Source organism: Ahaetulla prasina, chromosome 18, assembly GCF_028640845.1.
Source record: "Ahaetulla prasina isolate Xishuangbanna chromosome 18, ASM2864084v1, whole genome shotgun sequence".
Lineage (NCBI taxonomy): Eukaryota > Metazoa > Chordata > Lepidosauria > Squamata > Colubridae > Ahaetulla > Ahaetulla prasina.
Window position 1 is genome coordinate 8,011,367 of NC_080556.1, and position 27,197 is coordinate 8,038,563.

At 47.5% G+C, this 27,197-nt stretch overlaps 1 protein-coding gene across 2 annotated transcripts in view; it reads right to left on the reverse strand.

The window, feature by feature from the left end:
* The window catches only part of EXOSC10 (exosome component 10), a 33,356-nt gene extending 7,699 nt beyond the window's left edge, over window positions 1–25,657 (reverse strand). For both annotated transcript variants that reach the window (XM_058160971.1, XM_058160970.1), the window contains exons 1-20: window positions 25,445–25,657; window positions 23,952–24,088; window positions 22,816–22,939; window positions 22,581–22,685; window positions 20,928–21,096; window positions 20,115–20,226; window positions 18,869–18,944; window positions 18,052–18,162; window positions 16,985–17,128; window positions 14,822–15,012; window positions 12,117–12,273; window positions 9,481–9,629; window positions 8,296–8,346; window positions 8,044–8,155; window positions 6,269–6,319; window positions 4,114–4,192; window positions 3,286–3,401; window positions 1,005–1,097; window positions 576–650; window positions 352–436 (exon numbers count right to left, since the gene is read on the reverse strand). In XM_058160971.1, coding sequence (XP_058016954.1) covers window positions 352–436; window positions 576–650; window positions 1,005–1,097; window positions 3,286–3,401; window positions 4,114–4,192; window positions 6,269–6,319; window positions 8,044–8,155; window positions 8,296–8,346; window positions 9,481–9,629; window positions 12,117–12,273; window positions 14,822–15,012; window positions 16,985–17,128; window positions 18,052–18,162; window positions 18,869–18,944; window positions 20,115–20,226; window positions 20,928–21,096; window positions 22,581–22,685; window positions 22,816–22,939; window positions 23,952–24,088; window positions 25,445–25,564 — 2,257 coding nt within the window. In that variant the 5' untranslated portion in view covers window positions 25,565–25,657. The remainder of the gene's footprint in view (window positions 1–351; window positions 437–575; window positions 651–1,004; window positions 1,098–3,285; window positions 3,402–4,113; window positions 4,193–6,268; window positions 6,320–8,043; window positions 8,156–8,295; window positions 8,347–9,480; window positions 9,630–12,116; window positions 12,274–14,821; window positions 15,013–16,984; window positions 17,129–18,051; window positions 18,163–18,868; window positions 18,945–20,114; window positions 20,227–20,927; window positions 21,097–22,580; window positions 22,686–22,815; window positions 22,940–23,951; window positions 24,089–25,444) is intronic.
* Window positions 25,658–27,197: the final 1,540 nt, after the last annotated feature.

Below are 27,197 nucleotides of genomic sequence, written 5' to 3' on the forward strand. Positions count from 1 at the left end.
TGGCCCCCTCTCTGCCTCCAACGCAGAGCCCTCATCAGAGCCTTCCCTAGACATCAGGACTGGCCCGTATTCCGCCCCAACCTCCTCACTGTCCGAATCTGCTGCCAGCTCAACACAAGTTGAGGTGTGTGTGCTCCAATCCGCTGCTCGCCCAGCCCAGTTCCCCTATCTCCCCATCCCAGCTGGGCCACTAAGCCATAAAGTTGGGGACCGCTGTTCTAGATTGCTACCCCTATGAGGTAGGACTTCTATCCACCCCCTCAGGGGGACTCTGCATCAGAAGAAGGACCGAAGACGCTTTTGGGCTCACCTTTTTACGAACCACCCACCAACCAAGCCAGTCAGCCTCACCTGCGTGAAGTTTCTGCTTTGCAGGTTCTTTCTTGGCTCTCGCCTGGAGCTGGGCCTGGCTGAGGAGCTTCCATCGGTTACTGATCTGAAAAGACACGGCGCTGCCTTTTTAGAAGTCGTCTCCCGGTGGCCAGATCAGCCCTGGCTTTCCCTTAGAGCAGAGAAGGGAAGGCCACAGCAAGGTCCAGGGAGGTAACAAATTTGGCTTATGAAAACATTCTCACTTCGTAGATTTTTGAGGACGGGTCCGACTTGGCAGCCTGAGAGATGTGAACCGGGTTGAGCTCTGCTGGCAAATACTAAGGGAAGTAAAAACAAAAACAAAAACAAGAGACACCTTAGTTAAGGCAAGAGTGTGTAGACACACCTAAGGGCTGGGTTATCACTCCCGATCTTTTGAGGAACCGGGGAACGGTTCCATAGGGAGAGGTTTTTTCCACGGACCGAAGGGAGGCACGGTTTCAGGTGCTGCCTGCATCTCGCGGATGGGGCTTCGCTTGTTTGCGCGAAATGGTTTCTGACATCCTGCAGCCCGGCGCCGGTTGACGGTTGAGGACCCCTAGATTAAGGTATCTATTTGCGTCTTCTTTAAAGCCAAAGAGTTAACAGCCCGTGCGCGCGTTTGTGTGTATGTGTGTGTGTGTGATTTTTACCATTCGAAACGGGTTCTCGAAGGACTCCATGATATGCTGAGCTTTCTGCTGGGCCACGGTTAACTTCTTGCCTTTTTCGTCCTCTTCGGGCTCCTGTGGGAACGCAGGCAAAATTGTTAACTTGTTTTATGAGCCGCAGTGGTGCAGTGGTTAGAATGCAGTACTACTGCCGGGCTGCCTTCAAATTCGGCAGTTCGAATCTCGCCAGGCTCAAGGTGGACTCTGCCTTCCAGCCTTCCGAGGTGGGTCAAAATGAGGACCCAGATTGCTGGGGTAAGAGGCTACCCTGTAAACCATGTAGAGAGCGCTATACAGGATTGTGAAGCGGTATATACTGTATTTTTCGGACTATAAGATGCACTTTTTTGTCTCCCAAAAGGGGGAGAAAATGTCTGTGCGTCTTATAGACTGAATATTGCCCAAGCTACGCCCACCCGCTAGCTGGTTTTTTTTTTGGCCTCCGCACGCCCTGTTTTTGGGCCTTTTTTCAGCCTTTTTCAGGCCCATTTTCAAGGCTTTTTTCAGCCTGTTTTTGAGGCTTTTGGGGGGGGCTTTTTCTGGCCCATTTTCGGGATGTTTTTTAGTCATTTTTTTTCTGAAAAATGGCCATAAAAAGCCTAGAAACGGGCCAAAAGGCATCAAAACTGCCCCCAAAAGCCTCAAAACAGTCCCCAAAAGCCTTAAAAATGGCCTGCAAAAAGCCTAGAAAACGGGCCAAAAAAGCATCAAAAACTGCCCCCAAAACCCCTCAAAATCAGTTCCAAAAAAGCCTTGAAAACAGCCCCCAAAACCCTCAATAACGGCCATGAAAAAAGCCTTGAAAACGGGCTAAAAAAAAGTAGCAAAACTGCCCCCCCAAAAGCCTCAAAAACAGTCCCCAAAAGCCTCAAAAACGGCCGGCAAAAAGCCTCAGAAATGGGCCAGAAAAAGCCTCGAAACTGGACCAAAAAAAAAAAAGAGCCCCAGAAACAGGCCGGAACAAGACTGGAAAAGGCCTGGAAAATAAAAGGTAAGCCAAAAACTTTTTTTGGTTGTTTTCCTCTTCTAAATTTAGGTGCGACTTACAGCCGGAAAATTATTATTATTATTATTATTTATTATTTATTCGATTTTTATACCGCCCTTCTCCCGAAGGACTCAGGGCGGTGTACAGCCAAGGTAAAACAAACAGTGCAATATACAATTAAAATACGAATTAAAAAACTTATTACCGTATATACTCGAGTATAAGCCGAGTTTTTCAGCACGTTTTTTGTGCTGAAAAACGTTCCCTCGGCTTATACTCGAGTATATACGGCTTATACTCGAGTTTTTTTTTTTCTTCTTTTTTTCACATTATACCGGATGGCGCAAACTTGGCGGGCTTTTGCATTAGCGCGGGGAAGCCCTGCCGGTGCAGTGAGAGGCCGGGGCGGGGGAGCCGCCAGCCTTCTCGGCTGAGGGAGGGAGGGTTTCCCCGACCGGTAGCTGCCTCATTTCCCACCCTCGGCTTATACTCGAGTCCCCAGTTTACCCCAGTTTTTTGGGGTAAAATTGGGGACCTCGGCTTATACTCGGATCGGCTTATATTCGAGTATATACGGTACATAATTGGCCTAAAACTTTGGAACATATAAAACTAAAACCCATTAAAAATTAATAATAAAAATTTAAAACCAATAAAATTTAAGCCAGCCCCGCGCGAATAAATAAATGTGTTTTCAATTCGCGGCGGAAGGTCCGAAGGTCAGGTATTTGGCGTAAACCAGGGGGAAGTTCGTTCCAGAGGGTAGGAGCCCCCACAGAGAAGGATCTACCCCTGGGGGCCGCCAGCTGACATTGCTTGGCAGACGGCACTCTGAGAAGACCCTCTCTGTGAGAGCGTACGGGTCGGTGGGAGGCATGCGGTAACAGCAGACGGTCCCGTAAGTACCCAGGCCCTAAGCCATGGAGCGCTTTAAAGGTGGTAACCAAAACCTTAAAGTTATACGGTTAAGTCTAAGTGCGATTGCTGCTGCTACTGCTTCCTTCCTTCCTCCTTCCAGGTGGCCCAGTGGGTATTGCAGGGCGACTCTGCCCACAGCCAGGAGTTCGATCCTGACCGGCTGAAGGTTGACTCAGCCTTCCATCCTTCCGAGGTGGGTAAAATGAGGACCCAGATTGTTGGGGGGCAATGGGCTGACTCTGTAAACTGCTTAGAGAGGGCTGTGAAGCACTGTGAAGCGGTATATAAGTCTAAGGGCTATTACCAGTTCTGATGATTCGATCCAGCCCCTCCCTTCTCCCCTTGCCCAAAACTCACGTTAAAAATACTGATGCTAGCTCTTAACCGGAGACACAACGGGGACCCGCCCGTCTGCTCCGATTGAGGCTCCACTTCAGAAAAGAGACTTGAATGCTCCAAAGGCAGTCCAGGGTCTTCAGGGAGGAAAAGAAGAAAAAAAAATTAGGCAAAAATAATAATAATTTACTTTTAAAAAAAGTATTATTATTTTTTTAAAAAAATCTATTTTTCGTTCTCCCAGGAAACTCTGGAACACTGCCCGCGATTCCCCACTCCATCTTTTTTTTAAATCGCCACACTTTTGATCAGAGTTTTGGGGAAGATGATATAAAGGTGAGTAAAGGTAACGGTTCCCCTCGCACATATGAGCCATTCGTTCCTGACTCTAGGGGGCGGTGCTCATCTCCGTTTCAAAGCCGAAGAGCCAGCGCTTGTCCGAAGACGTCTCCGTGGTCGTGTGGCCAGCATGACTCAACGCCAAAGGCGCACGGAACGCTGTTCCCTTCCCACCAAAGGTGGTCCCTATTTTTCTACTTGAATTTTTTTTTACGTGCTTTCGAAACTGCTAGGTTGGCAGAAACTGGGACAAGTCACGGGAGCTCACCCCGTTACACGGCGCTAGGGATTCGAACCGCCGAACTGCCGACTTTTTGATCGACATGCTCAACGTCCACTGAGCCACCTTTAAGATGATATACAAATTGGCTAATTTTGGGAGACAGAGAAAGGTGAGACCACAGGAAAAAAAATACGGAGGGTCACTCCATCGTTTGGGTTCCTGCGTGGCCATGATCTGACCCCCTTCATGGGCTAAAGATGCGTCCTCCCTGCCTTTCCAGAATTTACCTTGATCCAAATAGTTGAGTTTCTCGTCCTGGGCGCTGTGGGAGCTGTCATGAGGCCCGAACAAAAGGTTTTCTGGCTTCTAACAAAAGCAAAAGACAGAATAACGGCGAGTTGGAAGGAGGCCTTGGAGATCTTCTAGTCCAGCCCTCCCCCCTGCACAAGCAAGAGACCCCAAATGGCTGCCCAGTTCAGTTTCTTCCTCCCATAATGGAGCACCCACAACCGAAAGCAAACAATTCCACTGGTTCTATCAGGAAATTCGTCCTCATTTCTAGATCGGTTCTCTCTTCGATTAGTTTCCGTCCGTTGATTCTTGTCCTGCCTTCAGGGGCTTTGGAGAATAGGGGGACCCAGGGGTGAAGTCTAAATTTCTTTCCTACCGGTTCTGTGGGCGTGGCTTGGTGGGGGGGGTGTCATGTGACTGGGGGCTCAAGAGACAGAAACTCACTAATAATGTCCTGCTGGAGCAGGATTTGGACTAGATCGGCGGTCACCAACTGGGGGTCCGTGAGAAAATTTTGGTGGTCCCCAGAAAAAATTATTTCTTATACTGCACTTAAATCAGGGGTCCTCAAACTATGGCCCCTGGTCTGGATACATGCAATGAACGCTAGCCACACCCACCCAGCCGGTCATTAAGCAGATCATATTAGTGGTCCACGGGATTTAAAATTATAAATTTAATGTTCCCCGATGTCCAAAAGGTTGGGGACCCCTGGACTAGATGACCTTTCCAACCCTGGATTATCCTCTGAAATAGGTTTGCAGTCCTTCCTTCCTCTTCCTTCCCTCGCATCCTGGACATAAACTGTTTCAACTCCTACCCTCAAAACGACGCTATAGAGCACTGCACACCAGAACAACTAGACACAAGAACAGTTTTTTCCCGAAGGCCATCACTCTGCTAAACAAATAATTCCCTCAACACTGTCAAACTATTCACTAAGTCTGCATTACTATTAATCTTCTCATCGTTCCCATCACCAATCTCTTTCCACTTATGACTGTATGACTATAACTTGTTGCTGGCAATCCTTATGATTTATATTGATATATTGATCATCAATTGTGTTGTAAATGTTGTACCTTGATGAACGTATCTTTTCTTTTATGTACACTGAGAGCATATGCACCAAGACAAATTCCTTGTGTGTCCAATCACATTTGGCCAATAAAATTCTATTCTATTCTATTCTTCCTTTCTCTTTTCTCTGTTCTCCCTCCATTTCTCCTTCTCTTCCTCTTCACCCTTCCTTCCTTCCTTCCTTCCTTCCTTCCTTCCTTCCTTCCTTCCTTCCTTTTTCTTTCTTTCCCTTCCTTCCTTTCTTTTTCTTTCTTTCTTTCCTTTCCTTCCTTCCTTCCTTTTGTTCTCCCTCCATTTCTCCTTCTCTTCCTCTTCACCCTTCCTTCCTTCCGTTTCTTCCTTTCTTTTTCTTTCTTTCTTTCCCTTCCTTCCTTCCTTCCTTTTTCTTTTTCTTTCCCTTCCTTCCTTCCTTCCTTCCTCTCTCTTTTCCCTGTTACTCCCTCCATTTCTCCTTCTCTTCCTCTTCACCCTTCCTTCCTTCCTTCCTTTCTTTTTCTTTCTTTCTTTCTTTCCCTTCCTTCCTTCTCTCTCTAACGAACCCCCCACCTCCCCATCTTTTGCCTACTCCCCCTCCCCTTTTTTTTGTCTAGCAGGCTTCAGCTTCTCTACCTTTTAAAAAATGCTTTTAAAAGTTAAAAAAAAAAAGCGCCTTTGGCGATCAGGCAACTCAGCTGGGATCGTCGGAGCCTTGTTTTAACCCTTTAAAAGCTGTGGCACGCACGCCATAGGTTCGCCATCACGGCTGTAGGCCATATCAAAGCACAAGGTGCGAACACATATCGCCTATAAAATCTTACGCAAACAATTTAAAATAAGAGTAGGGTATAAATACAACAGTTCTAGGATAAGATACAATATAATTGAATGCGTAAATATATGAAGCGGAACAAGATGACATAAAATTATATTTCGGTGTCACCCTTACAATCTACCCCAATCGGTCCCACGTATGCAGATCTCAGTCAGTCCCACGTAGGTAGATCGCAACCGTGTTAAAAGGTTATTTTCAGGTGCACAAAGTTCACATCAACATGGAATGGAAATGGGAAACGGAGATTGAAGATTACATACCTCTAAATTCTGAAGTGGCTCTTTCCTTCTCACGCCAACCGCAAATTCTGACTAAGAGGGGAATAATAATAATAACAATAACGATAATGATGATGATGCAAAGAACTGGTGGGATCATAAGCCTGAAAAAGTGACTGAAAATGAGCATGCAAAACTACTGTGGGATTTCCGAATACAGACTGATAAAAAGTTTTGGAACACAATACCTCGGATATCACGATTGTGGAAAAGAAAAAAATGTGGATAGTCGACATTGCTATACCTGGTGACAGCAGAATCGATGAGAAACAATTGAAAAAGTCACCAGATATCAAGATTTGAGAATCGAATTGCAGAGACTCTGGCATAAACCAGTGCAGGTGGTTCCAGTGGTACTCGGCACACTGGGAGCTGTGCCTAAAGACCTAGGCAAGCACTTAAAAGCAGTTGGCACCGACAAGATCACCATTGGTCAGCTGCAGATCCCAGCACCTTACTGGGATCTGCTCGCATAATCCGCCGATACATCACGCCGTCCTAAACGCTTGGGAAGTGTTCGACTAGTGATCTGTGATACGAAATCCAGCATAGTTATCTCGTTTGCTGTGTTTACTGTCATTTTGTGTAAATAAAATAATAATAATAATAAGGAAAATGAGCTGGAAAAGAATTCAAAGAAGAAGAAAAAAGATTGCCTGTATGAAAAAATCTCTCTGTTTCCCAGGAGAATGTCCATCAACATTGTTCGGAGAAACTGCACAGGAAAATAGTCTTCCAGATCAGCGGTCCCCAACGTTTTGGGGCTCCAGGGATTAGTTACATGGAGGGAAGTTTTCCCGCGGACCGGAAGGGATGTGGTTTCACGTGCTGCCTGCCTCCCGCGGATGGGGCTTCCCTTGTTCGCGCGGCCCGGTTTCTGACATGCTACAGACCGGGGTGGGATGGGGTGGGGTGGGGACCGGTGGTGAAATTAAAAAATGTTCCCTAATGGCTTGGTGGGCGTGGCTTGGTGGGCGTGGCTTGGTGGTCATGTGACCGGGAAAACCAACTATCGCACTTTACATAAAAATAACACAAAAGCTACACAACCGACTCACACACAATGCCAAAGCAGCTGGGCTTCACAGAAAACGGCCCCTGCAACAAGCAGGAACCTCACAGAGTGACAGAGAGCCCAAAAACCAACTATCACACTTTACACAAAAATAACACAAAAATAACAGAAAAGCTACACAACCGACTCGCACACAATGCCAAAGCAGCTGGGCTTCACACAAAATGGCCCCTGCAACAAGCAGGAACCTCACAGAGTCACAGAGAGCTCAAAAACAAACTATTAAAACTTTACACAAAGAGACAGGTTGGGGCAATAGGTAGTAAAAAAAATACTGGAGTTAAAAAAAAAACAGGTTCCTGGAATCGCGCGGCGCAGCTGATTGTCACAACTGATCTTCAGAACCTTATTTTACTTTTTTAAAGCTTTTTAAAAAAATTATTACCTATTTGCCCAAATCGGTAGTAAAAAAATGCTAAAAAAAAAAAAAAGTTCCGACAATCAGCTGCGTTGCGCGATCTTCGGAACATTTTTTTTTTACTTTTTAAAGCATTTTTTTAATACCGGTTCGCGCGAACCGGCCCGAACCGATAGCATTTCACTCCTGTTGGGGATTCCTGATCTAGATAGATTTGAAAGGCAGGGTTTCCAAACATTTTTCTTTCTTCCTTTCGGCCAGCCCCTCTGCTCAGTTACGTCAACGATGGAGGCCATTAGTCACACCTGGGCGGCTCCCCCTTACCTTTAACAGTGGCATTTCTCGAGCCTGGCATATTAGGAGATGCATTTCGTTCAGCTGCTGGCGGACCAGAGGTGGAACTGGGTTACAGCAGGCAACGATTCCTTGGGGTTCTCTAAAGGGACGGACAAGCAGGAAGAGGAGGTTTGGGTGAAGGAACTGTTGTTGTTTTTTTTACTTACAAAGGGAAGAACCTCGGTCTTGAACCACCTCATCTCCCTCAAGATACCTGCTTGTAGAATCAAAGAGACTTACTTGGGCAGCTCCTCGGCTATTTTTAACAACATGTGATTGGGAAGGATGTATCTGCAGAAGAAGTCAAGACAATTCAGATTCAGAGAGTTGGAAGGGACCCTGTAGGTCATCTAGTCCAACCCCATCTAGCCCAACAATAAATAAGAGTTAATTGCTTGTCTCAGGTGCCTGCTGATGTCTTTGTCAGAGTCCACATTTGTTCAACTGTGGGTAGAGCAGACCTCTTTTAAGGTGGTCCTGATAAAATACAAGTAGTCCTTGACTTATGACCACAGTTGAGCCCCAAAGTGTCTGTCGTTCAGTGAAAGTTTTGCTAAAGTGAGTTTTACCCCGTTTTACGACCTTTCTTGCCACGGTGGTGAAGCGATAAGTTAGTAGCCCTGTTGTTAAGTCAATCTGGCTTCCCCCTTGACTTCGCTTGCGAAGAGGAGGAGGCAAAAAGGGGACCACGTGACCTCGGGATACAGCAACGGTCATAAATATGAACTGGCCGCCAAGCGTCGGAATTTTGATTACGTGACTGTGGGGATGCCGCAACGGCCGTAGCTGTGAGAAACGGTCATAAGTCACATTTTCAATGCATTCGCGTGGAAAAACCAGAGTTGGTTTAATGTCAACTGTCCGGCTAGCGCACCCAAAACGAGTAAACTCTCTCGGGATCTTCGAAATTCCCAAAAGTAAAACTTTATTGGGTACACCATTTTGGTACTGAAGAATCAAAACCAGCTCTTGTTTTCCTGCGCAAAGGCTCTCCTGGTTAAACAACAGCTTCCCTTTCTCCCCACCGCTGGGTGATCACGTTGTCCGATTATGAGACGTCCTTTTGTTATGGGAACAGGCCGCCTCCTTCTCAAGCACCTGCAGTCGTGACCTTGATGGTTTCCAGGCGCTCACAATCCACGCACACATTCTCAAGACTCCCTCCACCACCACCCCAGTTCATTGGCAAGTTGAATGGCAAGAAGGTGTGAAAGAAGCGAAGCGGTTCAAGGTACCGACAGTGGCATTGTAAACTTTGGTCACTAAACGAACTGCTGTAAATCGGGGACTACCTCTATTTGCTCTGCTGTCCCCAACTCCCCATGGATCTCACCAAGAAATTTTCTCTAATGTAATTAAAAAGTCAAAGCAAAACTGCTGGTTTGGTAGAATCCAAGAGAGGAGCCCAGCGGCCATTCTCCTCACCCTGTGCTCTCATCCTCTTGGCGCGCCATCTTGTCCCTCCAGGCGAAGAGCAGCCGAAAAGCTGTGAGTTGCTGGGTGTTCAGGTGCTTTTTTTGCTTGCGATAAAGTTCCAGGTACGAATCTTCCGTGAAGATGGGCTTGGTATATTTCTAATTGTGAAGAGATCAAACACATTTAGTCTGGGAAACATCCATGGTTTTCCGCGCTAGAGAGCGAGCTACTGAAACACAATCCAGCCATTCCCATGGGAAAAAAAAACAGAGAAGGCCTTCTACATACACACCCCAATATTTATTTTAAATTCCCATTTCTATGCGGCACATTTGTTTCCTTAAGGTGCGTGGGTGTCTGTGTATCAAAATTCTACGTATATATATATATATATATATTACATATATATACATATATATATATATGTAGGTCTTTGGTTATTCGGGTTTTCTCCCGCGTAAAATTGGAAGTGTCTTGGTGACGTTTCAACGAAGTCTCATTCGTCATCTTCAGGCTTCAGCTTCGTGCTTCTGGGAGCAAAGCTTCGTGCTTCACGGCTGAAGCCTGAAGATGACGAATGAGACTTCGTCAAACGCCACCAAGACACTTCCAATTTTACGCGAGAAAACCCAATAACCAAAGACCTACATACAAACACCATGAAAACCTCAGAAAACATATATATATATATTATATATATACATATATATATATATGTAGGTCTTTGGTTATTCGGGTTTTCTCCGTAAAATTGGAAGTGTCTTGGTGACGTTTCAGAAGTCTCATTCGTCATCTTCAGGCTTCAACCGTGCTTCTGGGAGCAAAGCTTCGTGCTTCAAGCTGAAGCCTGAAGATGACGAATGAGACTTCGTCGAAACGCCACCAAGACACTTCCAATTTTACGCGGGAGAAAACCCGAATAACCAAAGACCTACATACAAACACCCGCGAAAACCTCAGAAAACATATATATATATATTTATATTTATATATATATATATATATATATATATATATATTTATGTATATATATGTAACTCCCATGCCCATCATCCTTGCCCTCTCCCTTCCCCCTCCCATGTGCTCTTCTTTCCCGCCCTGATAATCCTGGCACTTTGCCCCAAATCTATCAGGTGCTTCCCCATTGGTCCACTGGAGGGCAAAAATCATGGCTGGCTTTCCAGAGGAAGCTGCGAAGGAACTGACATCACAAACAATTGCCGCTCTAGGATGCCGCGCTCGCTCTCCTTAACAGCCCAGGTGCTCCAGAGTGATGCTGGAACACACAGACACAAACACCCCCCCCCTCCAGGTGTTGTGGTCTGCCAGCAGCCTGCGGAGTTGGCAGCGGAGTCAGGACAGTGAGGAGGCTGGGGAGGAACATGGGTCTTACACCCCAGTATTTGTTTCCAGATAGTAAGTCATTTGTGTATCAAGTTTGGTTAAAATTGCTCGAGGCGTTCCAGGGTTATGCTGGAACATACATACATACACAACAGAGCATATATACATATACACATATACATACTTACATACTTACATACATACATACATACATACATACATACATACATACATACATATATATATATATATATATATATATATATATATATATATCACATTTCTCCTAAAAGCACAAAGCTGTAAACACCCAGCCTGAAGATGACGAATGAGGGGTGCCAAATTCGATTTCATTGAGGGCCACATCAGGGTTGTGTTTGATCTCGGAGCGGCTGGGGAGGTGTGGCCAGGGTGGGCGTGGCCAGCTGAATGTCACTCGTGTCAGGGGCATCTGTGGCAGCCCAAGCACTCTGCCAGCAAAAACAGGCTCCCAAGCTCTGGTTTCGGCTGTGACAGCCTCCTGCAACCCTCTGCCAGCAAAAACAGAGCTCGGGAGGTCTGCCCGTGGCCTTCGGGAGCTCTGTTTTCGGCTGTGACAGCCTCTTGCAACCCTCTGCCAGCGAAAACAGAGCTCAGGAAGACCGCACATGGACATCCCGAGCTCCGTTCTTGCTGGCAGAGGCATTGCATTGGGCCGGGATACTTACGGGACCGCCTATTGCCACCGATTGCCTCCCACCGACCCGTATGCTCTCACAGGGAGGGACTCCTCAGGGTGCCGTCAGCCAGGCAGTGCTGGCTGGCGACGCCCGGGGGAAGGGCCTTTTCTGTGGGGGCTCCCACCCTCTGGAACGAACTTTCCCCAGGACTTCGCCAACTTCCTGACCTTTGAACCTTTCGCCGCGAGCTTAAGACACATCTTTTTATCTGCGCAGGACTGGACTAGAGTTTTAAATTTTAAACTTGGTTTTAATGGGGTTTTACTATTTTATTGTGGTTTTAATATTTGGCCGTATTTAATAAGTTTTTTAAATTGGGGTTTTAACTTGTATTTATGTTTATGTTTTACTTGGCTGTAAACCGCCCTGAGTCCCTTGGGAGATAGGGCGGTATAAAAATATGATTAAATAAATAAATAAAATAAATAAATAAAAAATTGCGGGCCGGTCCTTCACTGTTTCCAGGATGGCATGGTGGGCCAGAACCAGCCCGCGAACCTTGAGTTTGACACCCCTGCTCTAATGCAAGAGCTTCTCTTCTCTGCTTCAGCCCAAGGGTAGTTCTGCGTTCTCCACCCTCACCTTTAAGCAGATGTCCCGGCTTCGCTGACAAACCACTTGGAGCTGAGTGGGCTGCTCGTTGGCCATTTCCCAGAGTGCCTCTCTCACTCTGTCGTAGATATAGAGCAAGTAGTGGGTGTCCTCGCGGGCGTAGAAGACCATTTCCTCCGGCAGAGGACTAGAAAACAAGGCCAGAAAAAAAACAGGAATCATAGTGGATTGATTATATTCAAAATAAGTATCAGATTAAAAAATATCAATTAGTTTTTGAATGAAGTTAGGAATCGCTATGTATTAGTTTAAGAAAGAAGGGAATTGATAGTGTGATGGTGTGAAACGGAATATGTTTTATGTTATATTTTAGATTATGTTTGTTAGTTACAATACTCTGTATTCTGTTCTGGGAAGTCTCGGGGGGGAGGGGGGAAATGGCGGGGGGGGGGGAGGGGAAGATTATAAATTGATTGATTGCCATTGTACAGGAATAATGGTAGAATTAAACAAGTTGGAATGGTGTAAAGTCAGGACTGCTCGGTAACCACTCCCGAAAGGAAAGGGTAAGGAAAGAGGAGTAAAGAAGGAAGAAAGTAGGTAGGCAGGTAGGTAGGTAGGAAAGAAGGGAGGGAGAAGAAAGGATAGGAAGAGAAGAAGGAGGAGAAGATAAGAGGGTTAGAAAGGATGGTAGTGAGAAGTGGGAAAGAGGAGGGGAAGTAGGAAAGCGAGGAGAAGGATGGTGGGGAAAGTTGAAGAAGGATGAGAAGGGAAGAAAGGATTAAGGGAGGGAGTGGCGGTCAAGCAGCCCTGATTGAGTATAATTTGAGTATAGGATTGATTGTTGGATAAGTGATTGTATTGTACACTGGTCAAATTGTGGGAATTATTATGGAAAATAAAAATTTTGCCCTAAAAAAACAAAACAAAACAAAACAAAAAAAACCAGGAATCATACATGGATTCTCAAATATTTCTACTCCCGGCCTGTTCCTGAAATACTCAGGTCACAATTGAGCCCATCCGTATTGGCCCAGGTCGAAGCAAGACAGTGAAGTGAATTTTGTCCCGTTTTACAACCGTTCTTGCCGCAATGCGAATCGCTGCAGCCGTTACGTTAGGAACACGGATGTTAATTGAACGACTTCCCTTCTCTCCCCCGTTGACTTTGCTTGTCAGTAGGTTGCAAAAGGGGATCGTGTGACACCCCCCCCCTTCACCTCCCCCGGGATTCTGCAACCGACACAAATATGAATCAGTTGAACAGTCACTAAATGAACTCTTGTAAGTGAAGGACTATGTCAGGCTGCCTCTGATTATATCTAGGAAAGAATACACCTTGACTTCATTTGAAAATAAAGAAAAGTACTTTTACTAGGTACATCTTGATAGCAGCAGTATTAAGTTGAATCTGAGACAAAATATGGCTAACAATCTATATCCCCCCCCTATTTCTCCCTCCTCTTCCCCAAGAGGTCATCAGGTCTGGTCCAATGCCAGCTCCTTCCTGGGGTCCCGGGGTAATCTTCTTCCGCAGGTCTGTGGCTGTCAATCATATCAGGAATGCAATGTCCATTAGAGTTCGCGCTCAAACATTCCTGTTGAATTCAAAACATTAATCTCCCCTCCCCTCCCTTAATTATGTCAGACCGACACTCTTAAAGGGCCCTCTCTACTTAACTTGAATCCAAGAGCTATTTACATTAGAAATAAAATCCCATGCTATCTAACAACTGAATATAAGGAGTACAAAGGGATATGAAGATTGGAGTGGAGGCTGACATTCTACCTATATAGCTAAGGGAAAGAGAGACCCAAACGGGTGCAGTCGAGAGTCATCATTTCTTTTTCCCGGATGAATTTCGATGGGGAGCATCTTCGTTTTCTCCTTCCTTGGTGGAGTGAGGTCGTGAGATGTTTTAAGGAAGGAACCGTCAATCAGAATAGAGCTGGAAGGGACCTTGGAGGTCTTCTAGTCCAACCCCCTGCTCAAGCGGGAGACCCTGTAGCCCTGCTCTTCTCTGCACTTTTTCCCAAAGTCTTAACGTCTTTTTTTTCTAAGCTGAAAAGAGCAAAGTGGCCGAATGAGTTAAGAGGGGATCCGGCACCGGGAAAGGCTCTTCCCACAACCACAGTGTCGTGTCCCACTCCTCCGCTGACGGCCGGGTCAGGGAAATCCGAATCAGGCTTGCCTCTGCAGCTCTGCCAAAGTCCTAGCAAAGTCCTCAAGGCAGGCAGGAGACCAGAAAGTGACTTCAGCAAGATAAGTTCGACTTTGCCTGACTCAGAGACTGCCAGAAAGCAGATCCTTTATATAGGCCATGGGGTGTGGCTCCATGACTCAGCACTCATTAAGGCCTGCCCCTCCCTTCCTTCTGTTGCCTCCGCCTATCCAATCTTCTGATGCGAGGGTCACTCCAATCAGCAGCTGTTGGAAGTAAACTTTCCTCAGGCTCACATGCTGTGGAGGAGGGGGAGGGGTCTAGCTGCTCCGTTTGCCTGGGCATGGAGTCAGGGCTGGGGCCGGGGGATGCTCCCTCCTCTGCAGCCTGCTTGGGCATGGAGCCAGGGCTGGGACCGGGAGGTGCCCCCTCCTCTGCAGCTTGTCTGGGCATGGAGCCAGAACTGGGGCCGGGAGGCATACATTCCTCCGTGTTCGGGAGCAGATAAGCAGATAAGCAGACCCCGGCTGCGGTGAGAGCGGACAAGACACAACACACAGGGACAAATATTACCGGATCCTCCAATCCGCCAGCTGATACTGCTTCTTGGCATCTACGTCGCAATAGAGCTTCAGCAGATGGTGCAGAGAGTGGCGTCCGAGGTTGAGCAGCCGAGCCGCCTGGTGGGTGTCGAAGACGTTCACCAGGTAGAGGCCAAAGTCCCTCTGAAGCCATTCCACATCCGAATCGGCACCGTGAAGGACCTGCAGAACCCCGTCAAGACAACGTAAGTCTTCAAAGGCCACATCTTGGCTTCCCGTTTGGGCCACTGCCCGCTCCTGATTCTGGCGAAGGGCTCCTCCTCAGCCCAGCTGCACCAGAAATGGGGGAATGATGGGAACTGATTGGTTCCCCAGCCTTCAGCCACTACCTGGTTTGGACAGCACTGTCAACTGTCCCACTCAGTCATCTAGCAAGGCGTTGTGGCCCGCAGTGCTGGTAGCAGAGTCGGACAATGAGGTTGGGGAGGAACTTGGCCCAGTCCTGGGGGCCGGGGAAAACTTGGACGAGGGCTCTGCATCGGAGGCAGAGAGGGGGCCAAGGCCATCTGATAGTTATGTGCAGCCTCCAAAGTCTGACAGCAGCAAGACAGAAGAACAGCGGGGGCGTGTTCCCAGTGTGTGCATGCACAGAGAAACAGGGTCGACTTGGGAGTAAGGCTTGGAGATGATTGGCCTCTCCCATAAGACATAAAAGAAGAGCGAACGGGACATGAGCTTTTGCAGGAAGCAATTAGTTCATCTGGCTGATTCAAGATTTGAAAATTCTGTTTGTGACTCTGTGCCAATTTTGGCCTTGCCCTGAGTCTGGTCATTAGCTCTCTGGCAGCGTTCCACGTGAGGTAGGTGGGCTGTTAACTACCTTCCTCTGAAAGACTGTTTACAAAGCCTTGCGGACTGTAAGTGAAAGTAATTTACAGTTTCGTGGGACTAAGATTGCACTTCATACTTTCTAAGGAAGCCTAGGTCGGAGCACTGGCTATTTGATTTTGCCAAGAGTATACTTGTCGTGGCTGACTTGCGACGGGCCCCTGCTCACCACCAGACAACATAAACATGTAAGGGAGGCTTGGGAAGGAACTGAGGGATGCAAGTGAGCCCATGGAGCTTGGGACAGTCCCAACACTCCAAAGTCAAGCCCTGGGAAAACTCCGAGGTGCTCGGAATGTTCCCAAAACAAAATGAAAGCAATTGATAGGTGGGTAATGAACTGTAGGGCGGTCTAGGGCAGGGGTCTCCAACCTTGGCAACTTTAAGACTTGTGGACTTCAACTCCCAGAGTTGGGAATTGAACTCTGGGAATTGAACACTGGGAATTGAAGTCCACAAGACTTAAAGTTGCCAAGGTTGGAGACCCCTGGTCTAGGGGAAAAAGGAGATTTTTACCTATGTTGGTTTTCGCGTGAAAACTTCAGAACTGCCTTTGCTACTCCTGTGCCTATGCGGAATTATCAATAAAGTTATACCCTTGGTAAAATAATATCCCTGGACTTTTTTTTAGGGAATTCACTAACAGGATTATTTTACAGCCCTCTTCTAAGCAGTTTTAGAGAGTCAGCCTCTTGCCCCCCAACAATTTGGGTCCTCATTTGACCCACCTTGGAAGGACGGAAGGCTGAGTCAACCTTGAGCCTGGTGAGACTCGAACTGCCAAACTGCAGGCAGCCGGCAGTCAGCAGAAGTCGCCTGCAGTCCTTTAGGAAGCAGGTTCTCAGTTCTGCATCTCCTTAGTTGGCCGGCTGTACTTCTCACAAGGTTCAGCTGGGCTTCCATTCCCCGCCCCCCCACTTCTTCCTTACTTTCCAATCTCTCCTCCGACCCCCCCTTGCTAATGTCAGGCTGTCAGCTCATGAAATTTAGATAGGACAAATGCAGACATGACGGCAGCCTTCAACCTATTTCAGTTCCTTTCTCCTCTGCCCCGATGAGGAATTGATGTGGAATGTCAACATCAGATATTTGCACAATCAGAGGAATGGGATGCTGATGTTTCATGGGGCCATGAGTTCCCCATCTGATCTTTGGCCACCTTTGGGAAAACTCAGTGGGTTCAGTGGCAGCCTCCCATGAAGCCCAGAAAGGCTTGATTACCTCCAGAATGAAAACTGGATGGAGACGGAAACTTTCTGTTATCAAATCTGCCTCTATCCTCATTCCTAACGGCCTCCCCTTTCACCTTGACAATGGCAGGGTCGGTGAAAGTTTCGTTCAAGATGTACAAGTCGCTGCGTAGCTCTAACGGGTCAATGATGAAGTCTTCCGTGCGGGTAGAAATTTGCATCAGGCAAGTCAACCCCAAGAAAGTCCGATAGGAATGGTGCTACGGGAGAGAAACAAAGTTGGTAATAAGATAACGTGCATAAGCTCGACAACGTAGGTAATAAAATAACATACTGTCAAGAGTATAAAGAGAAGGGCGGTATAAAAATTAAATTATTATTATTATTATTATTATTATTATTGTTGTTGTTGTTGTTGTTGTTGTTGTTGTTATTATTATTATTATTATTATGAGTGAAACTTTGGCAGCTACGTGCCTCGTCGTTTCAACTTGTCTTTAAAGGAAATGTTCTGGTCCACCAGCAGCCTGCAGAACCGGAGTCGGACAGCAATGAGGCTGAGGAAGAGCTTGGGCCAGTCCTGGAGGCTGGGGAAGGCCCGGATGAGGGCTCTGTGTCGGAGGCAGAGGTGGGGCCAGGGCCATCGGGGAGTGAGATGCGGACTCCAGTGCCTCCTGAGGCTGATAGTAGTGAGACAGAGGAACAGGAGGAGCCTGTTCCTAATGCACGCATGAGAAGGCAAGAGCAGCTCAAGCAAAGAGGACGACTCGGGAGTAAGGCCAAGAGATGATTGGCCCCTCCCATAAGGCTTAAAAGACCAGCAACGGTGTTTGGGCTCTTTGCCGGAAAACAACAATCCCGCCACTGCCACGTATTCAATAAACACTAAGCTTTCCAGAAACAAAATGGTCCTGGACTTTTATTAGCATACTCAAGCTGGATGTTGACACATACATATCCTGCTTTTTAGACTAACACCTTTCCCAAAGCAGGGATCTTCCTCGCAAAGGGAAAAAATGATTAATGACAAATGAAGTGTTTTGAAAACACTTCCTCGGTTTAAAGTCCCGCCGGCATTTCTCCGTTTTTGAGAGTCCAACTTGCGGCCTCTCATTTTTATTTTTATTTTTTTTATTTTGCAAGCGTCAAAGAAAAAAAAGCCACATCAAGAAAAAGGGCTCACCTCCAAATCCAAAGCGAACTCTTTGCAGCCCACCAGCTTCTCGTTCAGGTCCACCAACTCCTCCAAGGTGGAAATGAAGTGGCAGGGAGTCTCCGCCAATGGTCTGAACATCTGGCCAGAGAAAGAAAAAAAATAAAAATGAAAGAAGCATTGTCGTTTCAGCTGCAGAGCCCAGAAGGAGCTGGAGGAAGGCAGAGGACTCGGGCCAATGTGTCGTGGTCTGCCAGCAGCCTGCGGAGCTGGCAACTGAGTCGGACAGCGATGAGACTGAGGAAGAACATGGGCCAGTCCTGGAGGCTGGGGAAGGCCCGGAGGAGGGCTCTGCGTCAGAGGCAGAGGTGGGGCCAGGGCCATCGGGGGGTGAAGTGCAGACTCCGGAGCCTCCAGAGGCTGACAGTAGTGAAGAAGAGGAACAGGAGGAGCCTGTTCCTAATGCAGACATGACAAGAGCTGCCAGAAGGCAAGAGCAGCTCCAAGCAAAGAGGACGACTCAGGAGTAGGGCCAAGAGATGACTGGCCCCTCCCATAAGGCTTAAAAAAGACCAGCAACGGCGTTTGGGCTCTTTGCCGGAAAACAACATTGATAGTTTTGTCGTCTTGCATTTATTTTGTATCAGTGTCTTCTGAACTTTTGCCAAGAAAGGCCTTTGGCAGTTTGTCTAATTGGATCAAGGTTGGTGATAGGACCGAGGAATTTTGTGTTGGGAGGAATTTGCTTTAATTTAGTTGAACTACGCTGAGAATGAAGTAATTCTCAGCTGTTTCGAACTGAGTTTCCTACTACCTACTGGGGCCTGGGTCACAACACAACGCTCACCTGGACCTGAGGCTTTTCGAGAAATTCTGCAGGCACTGAAAAATGTTCCAGTTCATATCGATACGGATGAGCAAACCTACAAGAATGCGGAAGGACAGTACAATCAGGAACTAAGGTTGTGATTCTTAACTAACGGAAGAAACCAGCAAACAGTAGCACCAGGAATAAATAGAAGACAACCGAGGCGGTAGGTTGATTCTCAAACTTTCTATCGGGATGTCTTGAGATTAAAATGGTTATTTACGGGACCGCCTACTGCCACCAATAGCCTCCCACCGACCTGTGCGCTCCCATAGGGAGGGCCTCCTCCGGGTGCCGTCAGTCAAACAATGTCGACTGGCGACCCCCAGGGGGAGGGCCTTCTCTGTGGGGGCTCCTGCCCTTTGGAATGAGCTGCCTCCGGGGTTGCGGCAACTCCCTGACCTCCGGACCTTCAAACGCGAGCTTAAGACCTATTTATTTCACCCTGCGGGCCTGGCCTAACATAATTTTAATGTGGGGGTTTTATTAGCCTTTTATTATAGTTTTAACTCATTTTGGCCAAATTAGAATCAGATTTTTAAAATGTTTTAATTTTTGTCTATGTTGTTTTATTCTGCTGTAAACCGCCCTGAGTCCTCCGGTCCTCCGATAGAAATCAAATCAAATCAAATCAAATCAAATAAATAAATAAAAATGTACTCTGTTTCCCCGAAAATAAGGTCTTATATTAATTTTTGCTCCAAAAGACACATTAGGGCTTATTTTCTGGTTAGGTCTTATTTTGGGGGAGAAATACAGTACTAAATGCATCCATCTGGCTGACAATCTTAATTGGGGCTTATTTTAGGGGTAGGGCTTATATTGCGAGCATCCTGAAAAATCACGCTAGGACTTATTTTCTGGTTAGGTCTTATTTGGGGGAAAATATGGTACTAAATGCATCCATCTGGCTGATGATCTTAATTGGGGCTTATTTTAGGAGCAGGGCTTATAGTATGAGCATCCTGAAAAATCACGCTAGGACTTATTTTCCGGTTGGGTCTTATTTTTTTGGGGGGGGGGGAAATACGGTACTAAATGGTACTAAAGGGTCCTCATTCTACTGACCTCTGAAGGATGGAAGGCTGAGTCAACCTTGAGCTGGTCAGGATCGAACTGCCGAACTGCTGGCAGTCTGCAGTCAGCCAGATTAGCCTGCGATGCTGCCTTCTAATCTAAACCGCCTCTCTAACCGATTGAATAAAATGCAACTTCCTGTCCTTACATGTCCTGCTCCGTCTGCTGGGTTCTCTGCTGGTGGAGGAAGTCAGCCAGGGCAGCTGGGACATCCAGATCTTCCGGACGTTCCTGCCGCTCTTGGCGGCTTTTCAGGAGTGCTGGAGAAAGGGAAACCAAGCGGTAAGAACCTGTTCTGAGCTAGGCTTCCCCAGCAGCATGAAGCCAAGTCCTCGTCCCGATAAACCCCTTTTTATTTAATTTACAGTGAATTCCTCTCCAGCAAAAGTCTGTCTTCTCCCGCAGTCTTTCAAGGTAGTTCACAATTACCGACCTTTATCAGGCTTGGAGAGCGGCCAGGCCGATATCTTTCATTGGCAAGAATGCAGGAATGAACTAATCGTCTCCTGCAAACTCCACTCCCCTGTCGCTCCTCTTTTATTCCCTCTGGGAGGGGCCATTCATCGTCCACCTGTGGCCTTACTCCCAAGTCGACCCTTGTTCCTTAGATGTTCCCTTCATCTGGCAACTCTGCGCATGCACACCCTGGGAACAGGCTCCAGCTGTTCGTCTGCCTCACTGATGTCAGACTCCGAAGGCAGCTGATAACTGTCAGACGGCCCTGGTCCCCTCTCTGCCTCGGACGCAGAGCCTTCATCAGAGCCTTCCTCAGACTCCAGGACTGGCCCATGTTCTTTGCCAACCTCCTCACTGTCCGAATCTGCAGGCCACTAGACCGAGCCACCTTAGTGCTCTCAGGGTAGCCAATTATCCCCAGCCTGTTGCCTTTGGAAGGAACAGCCAGCCACAGTGTTCACTGGCTGTCTGTCCAACCCCGCAGTTTCCCCTCCTTCCCCCGCACCTTTGGGCAAGGGCCTCAGAGCATTGGGCTTGACGAAGAGTTTGGGCACGAACGGGGTGTTGGAATTGTCCACCTTCTCACGGAACTTGAGCTGAGGACGGACGATGTTCTTCGCGTGGAGAAGGCGGAACGTCTCCGGATTCGACTTCGTGCTGGTGTCCCGGTTTTGCTGGGAAAAGGGAAAATTGGGAGGCCAAGATGAGACTTTCATCCCGTTAAGATGCTCTTGGGAAACTCCCAGCTGGTAAAAGCCTAAAATTTATCCTCCACCCGTTCCTCAGCTCAGATTTGAAAAGACGTGGCTTTTGAATCACAGAGCCCAATAATATACCATAGTTCTGCAGAGCCCGCTCAGCGGGCACGCCAGCCTTCGCCCCAGCCCAGCTCCACTGTGCATGCACGCATGCCTCCCGCCAGCCAGCTGGTCTTTGGGTCTCTGCCACGCATGCGGGGGCTCATGTGGGGGACGTGTGTGTTCATGTGGCGCTCGCATCGCATTTTGGGGGTTCGTGCGCACACATGCCCCGTTTTGGGCCTGGAAGGCCTCCTGCACCAACCTGGAAGTTAAAACGGGGCATGCGCGGGGGGAGTGAATGCGTGGGAATTCACACGCATGGTCAGGGGCAGTGTTCTGTCCCCCCATCGCCTCAGTCCGAGCGATGACTTAATTAGCCGGCACTATCAGCTCCGGCAGCAAACTAGCGAGCGTCTGCCAAGTGTCTCCGTTATCTCTCTTAATGAGTCAACCATGAACAAACAGTACTTCAGCTCTAGTTAAGCAATTGATTTGCTTGCCACGAAGTGGTATGGCAGACCTTGCTGCTTTTATATCCTGTGGGGTGTGGCTCCATGACTCAGCACTTCCTAGGCCTGCCCCACCCTTGCTTCTGTTGTTCCCTCCTCTCCTGCCTACGAAACCTAGGGTCCAGCCAGGCCTGATTGCCATCAGCTGGGTCTGGAGGCGTGGCTTGGGGGTTTAAGAGTCAGGGGACGGAGGCCTCGTTATCTCCTCCACCTGGCCTGCCTCTGGCTCCTGGAGCTGAGCCAGGGAAGCCGGTGCTCCCGAGGTAAGTCCTGACGGCCCTTCCCCCTCACTTTCCAAGTCACTTTCTGGCAGGGGGCCCGGCTCGGGGGGCGCAGACACAATAGGCAGGGTGCATGCGCGGGGGTTGCTTGCACTGCATTTTGGGGGTTCGGGCACGCGCATTCGTGCTCACGTGTGCACGCTTTGGGCACTCGGTACCAAAAAAGGTTAACCATCACTGCCATAGTTCCTCTAACCCTGTTTTTTTTTTAAATTCCTGCCTGGTTTAATTGTCCGCTTGGACCCCTGCAGAACCTAAACTCGCATCTTCCCCCAAACTAGCTGGAGGTGAACTGTAAGCTACGGAGGTTACTTAGAGCAGGGGTCTCCAACCTTGGCGACTTTTAAGACTTGTGGACTTCAACTCCCAGAGTTCCTCAGCCAGCTTTGCTTTGCTTTGCTGGCTGAGGAACTCCGGGAGCTTTGCTGGCTAAGGAACTCTGGGGGTTGAAGTCCACAAGTGTAAAAGCTGCCAAGGTTGGAGACTCAGGTTGGAGAAGCAGTTTAGGGAAAGTTGGCTTAGAAGTAAACCCTGCGCTTTAATACGCCAAGCAAAAAAAGAGTCTCACCTTGCGATTCCAGCTAGAGATTATTGTCTTGGGAGGCTGCAGGCCTACGGGGAGGACCGGCTGCTGGTTCTTGTTTACTCCGGCCGCTTCGTCCAATAACATGCCCTGAAATTTCAGAGAAGGAAGTTGTGGGTCTGTCGGGCGGATCACGAGAACGAAAAGGGGGAGAGAGAGAGAGAGAGAGCCACCGAGTAATCCCTTGGGAGCCTTCACGGAAGGGTGCTGCTACGCTCACCACTCGTTCTAAGATGACATCGTTGGCGTCAACCAGCAGATCAAATTTGTCCTCCAGCTCTGTGACCTTGCTGTGGTCTTGAAGGTGGCTTCGGCACCCGTGGTACTGCATCACTTTACTCATGCTAAGGAGAGAGAGAGAGAGAGAGGCAGAGAGAGAAGGGAGACATAGAGCATGAAAGAGAGACACAGAGAAAGAGACATAGAGGATGAAAGAGAGAGAATGAGAAAGAGAGAGAGATGGAGACAGAGAGCATGAAAGAGACAGAAGGAGACACAGAGAGCGTGAAAGAGAGAGACAAAGAGAGAGACGGAGACAGAGAGCATGGAAGAGAGAGACACACAGAGAGACAGTGTGAAAGAGAGAGACAGAGAAAGAAAGGGAGAGCGTGAAAGAGACAGAAAAAGAAAGAGAGATGGAGACAGAGACAGAGACAAAGCATGAAAGAGAGAGGCAGAGAGCGTGAAAGAGAGGAAGAGAAAAAAGAGAGAGGAGACAGAGAGAGAGACAGAAAGAGACACACAGAGACAGAGAGCGTGAAAGAGAGACACAGAGAGACACAGAGAGAGACGGAGACAGAGAGCATGAAAGAGACAGAAAGAGACACAGAGAGAGCGAGAGAGCGTGAAAGAGACAGAAAGAAAGACACAGAGTGAAAGAGAGCGTGAAAGAGAGAGACAGAGAAAGAGAGAGTGTGAAAGAGATAGAGATAGAGATAGAGATAGAGAGAGAGAGAGAGACAGAGACAAAGCATGAAAGAGAGAGGCAGAGACAAAGAAAGAGAGAGGCAGAAAGTGTGAAAGAGAGAAAGAGAAAAAAGAGAGAGAAAGAGACAGAGAAAGAGAAAGAAAGAGACACAGAGAGAGAGAGAGAGAGACAGGGAGAATGAGAGAGAGAGAGAGAGAGGAAGGGAGGGAGGGAGGGGGAATTTAGAAGGCCATTCATCACCTGTATGGTGGAAAGGATGCTCTGTGCAGGAAGACAAATGTTTCCAGAGCCATGCAGGGCAATTTGTCTTCCTCTCTGCATTTCATGATGTCCCTTAATCTGGGCATCAGACCAAATCACCTGCAGACAGAGCTCCCTTTCTGCCCATCCTTCGCGTCCGGCGCGGGAAGCTACTTGTAGAGACTCACCACTGGAGCAGCCTTTCTCCTTGCATTTCGCAGTAGGCCTGGAACCCCGGGAAGCTGCGGTAGAAATCGTACTCATCTCCGGGTTGAGGGAGGCCAGACGAAGCCTTGGTAGCTGAGACCACCGTGCCGAGGGCATGCTGGAGAAGAAAGGGGCGATTGCAAGAGTCAGGCATGGAACATTTCACCAACCTGTCTTTTTCTCATCACTAGCTGGACGCCCATGTTTCGCTACGAAACTATGCGCTCGGGGTTGATAAATTGACTCTTGCAGCCTGAAACTTAATGTAGAATGTGCAGCTCCGTAGCATCGGAGTGTGTTAATATAATGCAACTGGCAGTTGGAACAGAGGCGGAGGGGGACTAGAATGTCCCAGCCCGCAGCATCCATCGGAATTCCTCTGGCTAGCATCCTGTCAGTGTGGGAGAATTGAGGGGTGTTTGGAAACTCAAACAGCATTTGCTGTGTGAGCAAGGAGGAGACAAAAAGGAGGCTGGGCGTGGCTTAGCTCAACTGTTCTGCAGTAAAGCTGCTGGGTGCTGTGAAAGTAGCACTGAAAGTGAAACTCCTCTCCTCTGCTTGTGTTTTGCATTTGGAACAGATTTCTTTTCCCCCCCAATATACTTTATTGCACTTTTATTAAATTAAAAACATAAAAAACATAAAAATATATATCACTTAACAGCTATTTGTGGTGTTTTTCTTATAACAATACTCTGTGCACTATTTACAAAAGTTAAATTGTGTGTATGCCGCCATGACTCAACGCCAAAGGCGCATGGAACGCTGTTCCCTTTCCACCAAAGGTGGTCCCTATTTTTCTATTTGCATTTTTTTACGTGCTTTCGAACTGCTAGGTTGGCAGAAGCCGGGACAAGGAACGGGGAGCTCACCCCATTACACGGCACCAGGGATTCGAACCGCTGACCTTGCAATCGACAAGCTCAGGACATCTCTTACCCACTAAGCCACTTTATATGACCCCAAATTCCTCTCTTGAAGCAACCTCAAAAAGCTTGGGCTGTTGGGATTGAGGAAATCACCAGGAAATTTAAAAATAACAAAAATAAAATCAGACGTTTTCCGCAAGGTTACTAAGAGCTGGGCTTCTCCCAGAAACACTCCCTTTCAAAATATCCCACGAACAATTTCTGCAGCCAGGATCGATGAGATTAGGTTTTTAGTCCAAAATAATCTCCTTTATTTCATTGCAGAGGCTTGCAAAAAAAAAAAAAGAAAAAAAAAGAAAAAAGGGGAAAAAAGGGGAAAAAAAGAAAAAAAGCTTGGTGTGTGTGTGTATGTGCTTAAGCCCACCCCGTCGGCCGATTTTAAATGTCATTATTATTGTTATTATTATTTAACTTTGCGCACACTTTTAACATAGTTCAATTTGCCACTTGGAAAGTTAGGTCTGTAGCTAAGGGCAGCATTGGAACTACAACTCCCGGCATGCTCAGGAAGCCAAAGCGCATGCGCGCATCCCCTCCCCGCATACCTTCACGAAGGAATCGGCGTCTCTAAACCCCGGGAGCACCATCGCCGCGCCGCTGCTTTCCATCGCCGGCGCCTCGGAGGAGCTTCCTAAGCCCTTGCCGCTCTCCGCCGACGCCGCCATGGCCCACCAAGGTCGAGGCCCACCGCGCTACCGTCGCAGGCCGCCTGCGCAAGCAGCCACCATACTGGGCAGCCCAGCCACGGCGTTTCCCCGCACGGGCGAAATCTCGCGTTCTCTCGCTCTCTTCTTCTCGCGAGACTTCATCCCAGCTGCGTTCAGAGCGCAGTGTCTATGACAGGGGTCTCCAACCTTGTCCACTTTAAGACTTGTGGACTTCAACTCCCAGAATTCCTCAGCCAGCAAAGCTGGCTGAGGAATTCTGGGAGTTGGAGTCCACAAGTCTTAAAGTGGACAAGGTTGGAGATCCCTGGTCTATGGAGATTCTCGGTTGTCCCAAAGGTGTTTTTTTTTTTTAAAAAAAGAGACAATTGGACTTTTTGGCTTTTTTTTTTCTTTTGAAGACGTTTCGCTTCTCCTCCAAGAAGCTTCTTCACCTCTGACTGGATAGTGGGGAATGAACTGGAGAAGCTTCTTGGAGGAGAAGCGAAACGTCTTCAAAAGAAAAACAAAACAACCACAGAAAGTCCAGTTGCCAATTGAAAAGAAGAAAAAAAAAAGCACCTTTGGGTTCGGAGCGTTTTGGGAAAGCCAAATTTTTGCACAGCCTTGTTATAGTGGGTTGTATTGCCCTTGCTCTCTTTAACAGCGTTGTTAGAAGCATCCTGGTTTTTTTTTTAAAAAAATATTTTTTTTAAAATACAACTAATGCAAACATGGTACATATACATCTAAATACAAAAAAAGAAAGGAAAAAGGAAAAGGAAAAAATAGAATAGAAAATATAGAATGGAATAGAAAAGAAAGTATGAAAGAATAGAATAGAATAGAATAGAATAGAATAATGGAATGGAATGGAATGAAGAGAATAGAATTAGAATAGAATAGAATAGAATAGAATAGAATAGAATAGAATAGAATAGAATAGAATATGTGGAATGTAATGTATTGAATAGAATAGAATAGAGTGGAATAGAATTCTTTATTGGCCAAGTGTGATTGGACACACAAGGAATTTGTCTTGGTACATATGCTCAGTGTACATAAAAGAAAAGATACCTTCATTCAAGAATCATAAGGTACAGCATTTAATGATATTCATAGGTTATAAATAAGCAATCAGGAAACAATATCAGTATAAATAGTAAGGGAGGATTTACTAGTGATGCACGTTCCTTACACTTAGCTGAAGAAATGAATGTGTGTGGGGACAAATTATTTGTGTGCGCGTTGAATCTGGCAATTATGGTAAAAAGGTGGGGCGATCTGAAAAGCAAAAGGAAAGGGAGCCGCTCTGTGCCGCCCGGTCAACCATTGAGGTGCTTGAGAGACTTCCTGCGCACGCGCAATCGTAGCCCCGACTGCCATTTGGGCGGAAACATTGGCGGCGGAACCTCACTCGGCGTCCAACGCTTTTTTTTAATCCCGCTCTTGTTGGCCCGCTCCCGTATCAATTTTCTTATCCTCTTTCCTGATTGGGTCAATCTTTACGCCCTTCCCCTCCATCCCCCCCCGCGGTTGGACATTGGAAGACGAGGAGAACGGGAGTAACTTCCTGTCATTGCTCTCTCCCGCCTTTCTAATTGGCTGCGCCCTTGTCCGTCTTCGGGTGCCGGCTAAGGGGATTGGCTGGATT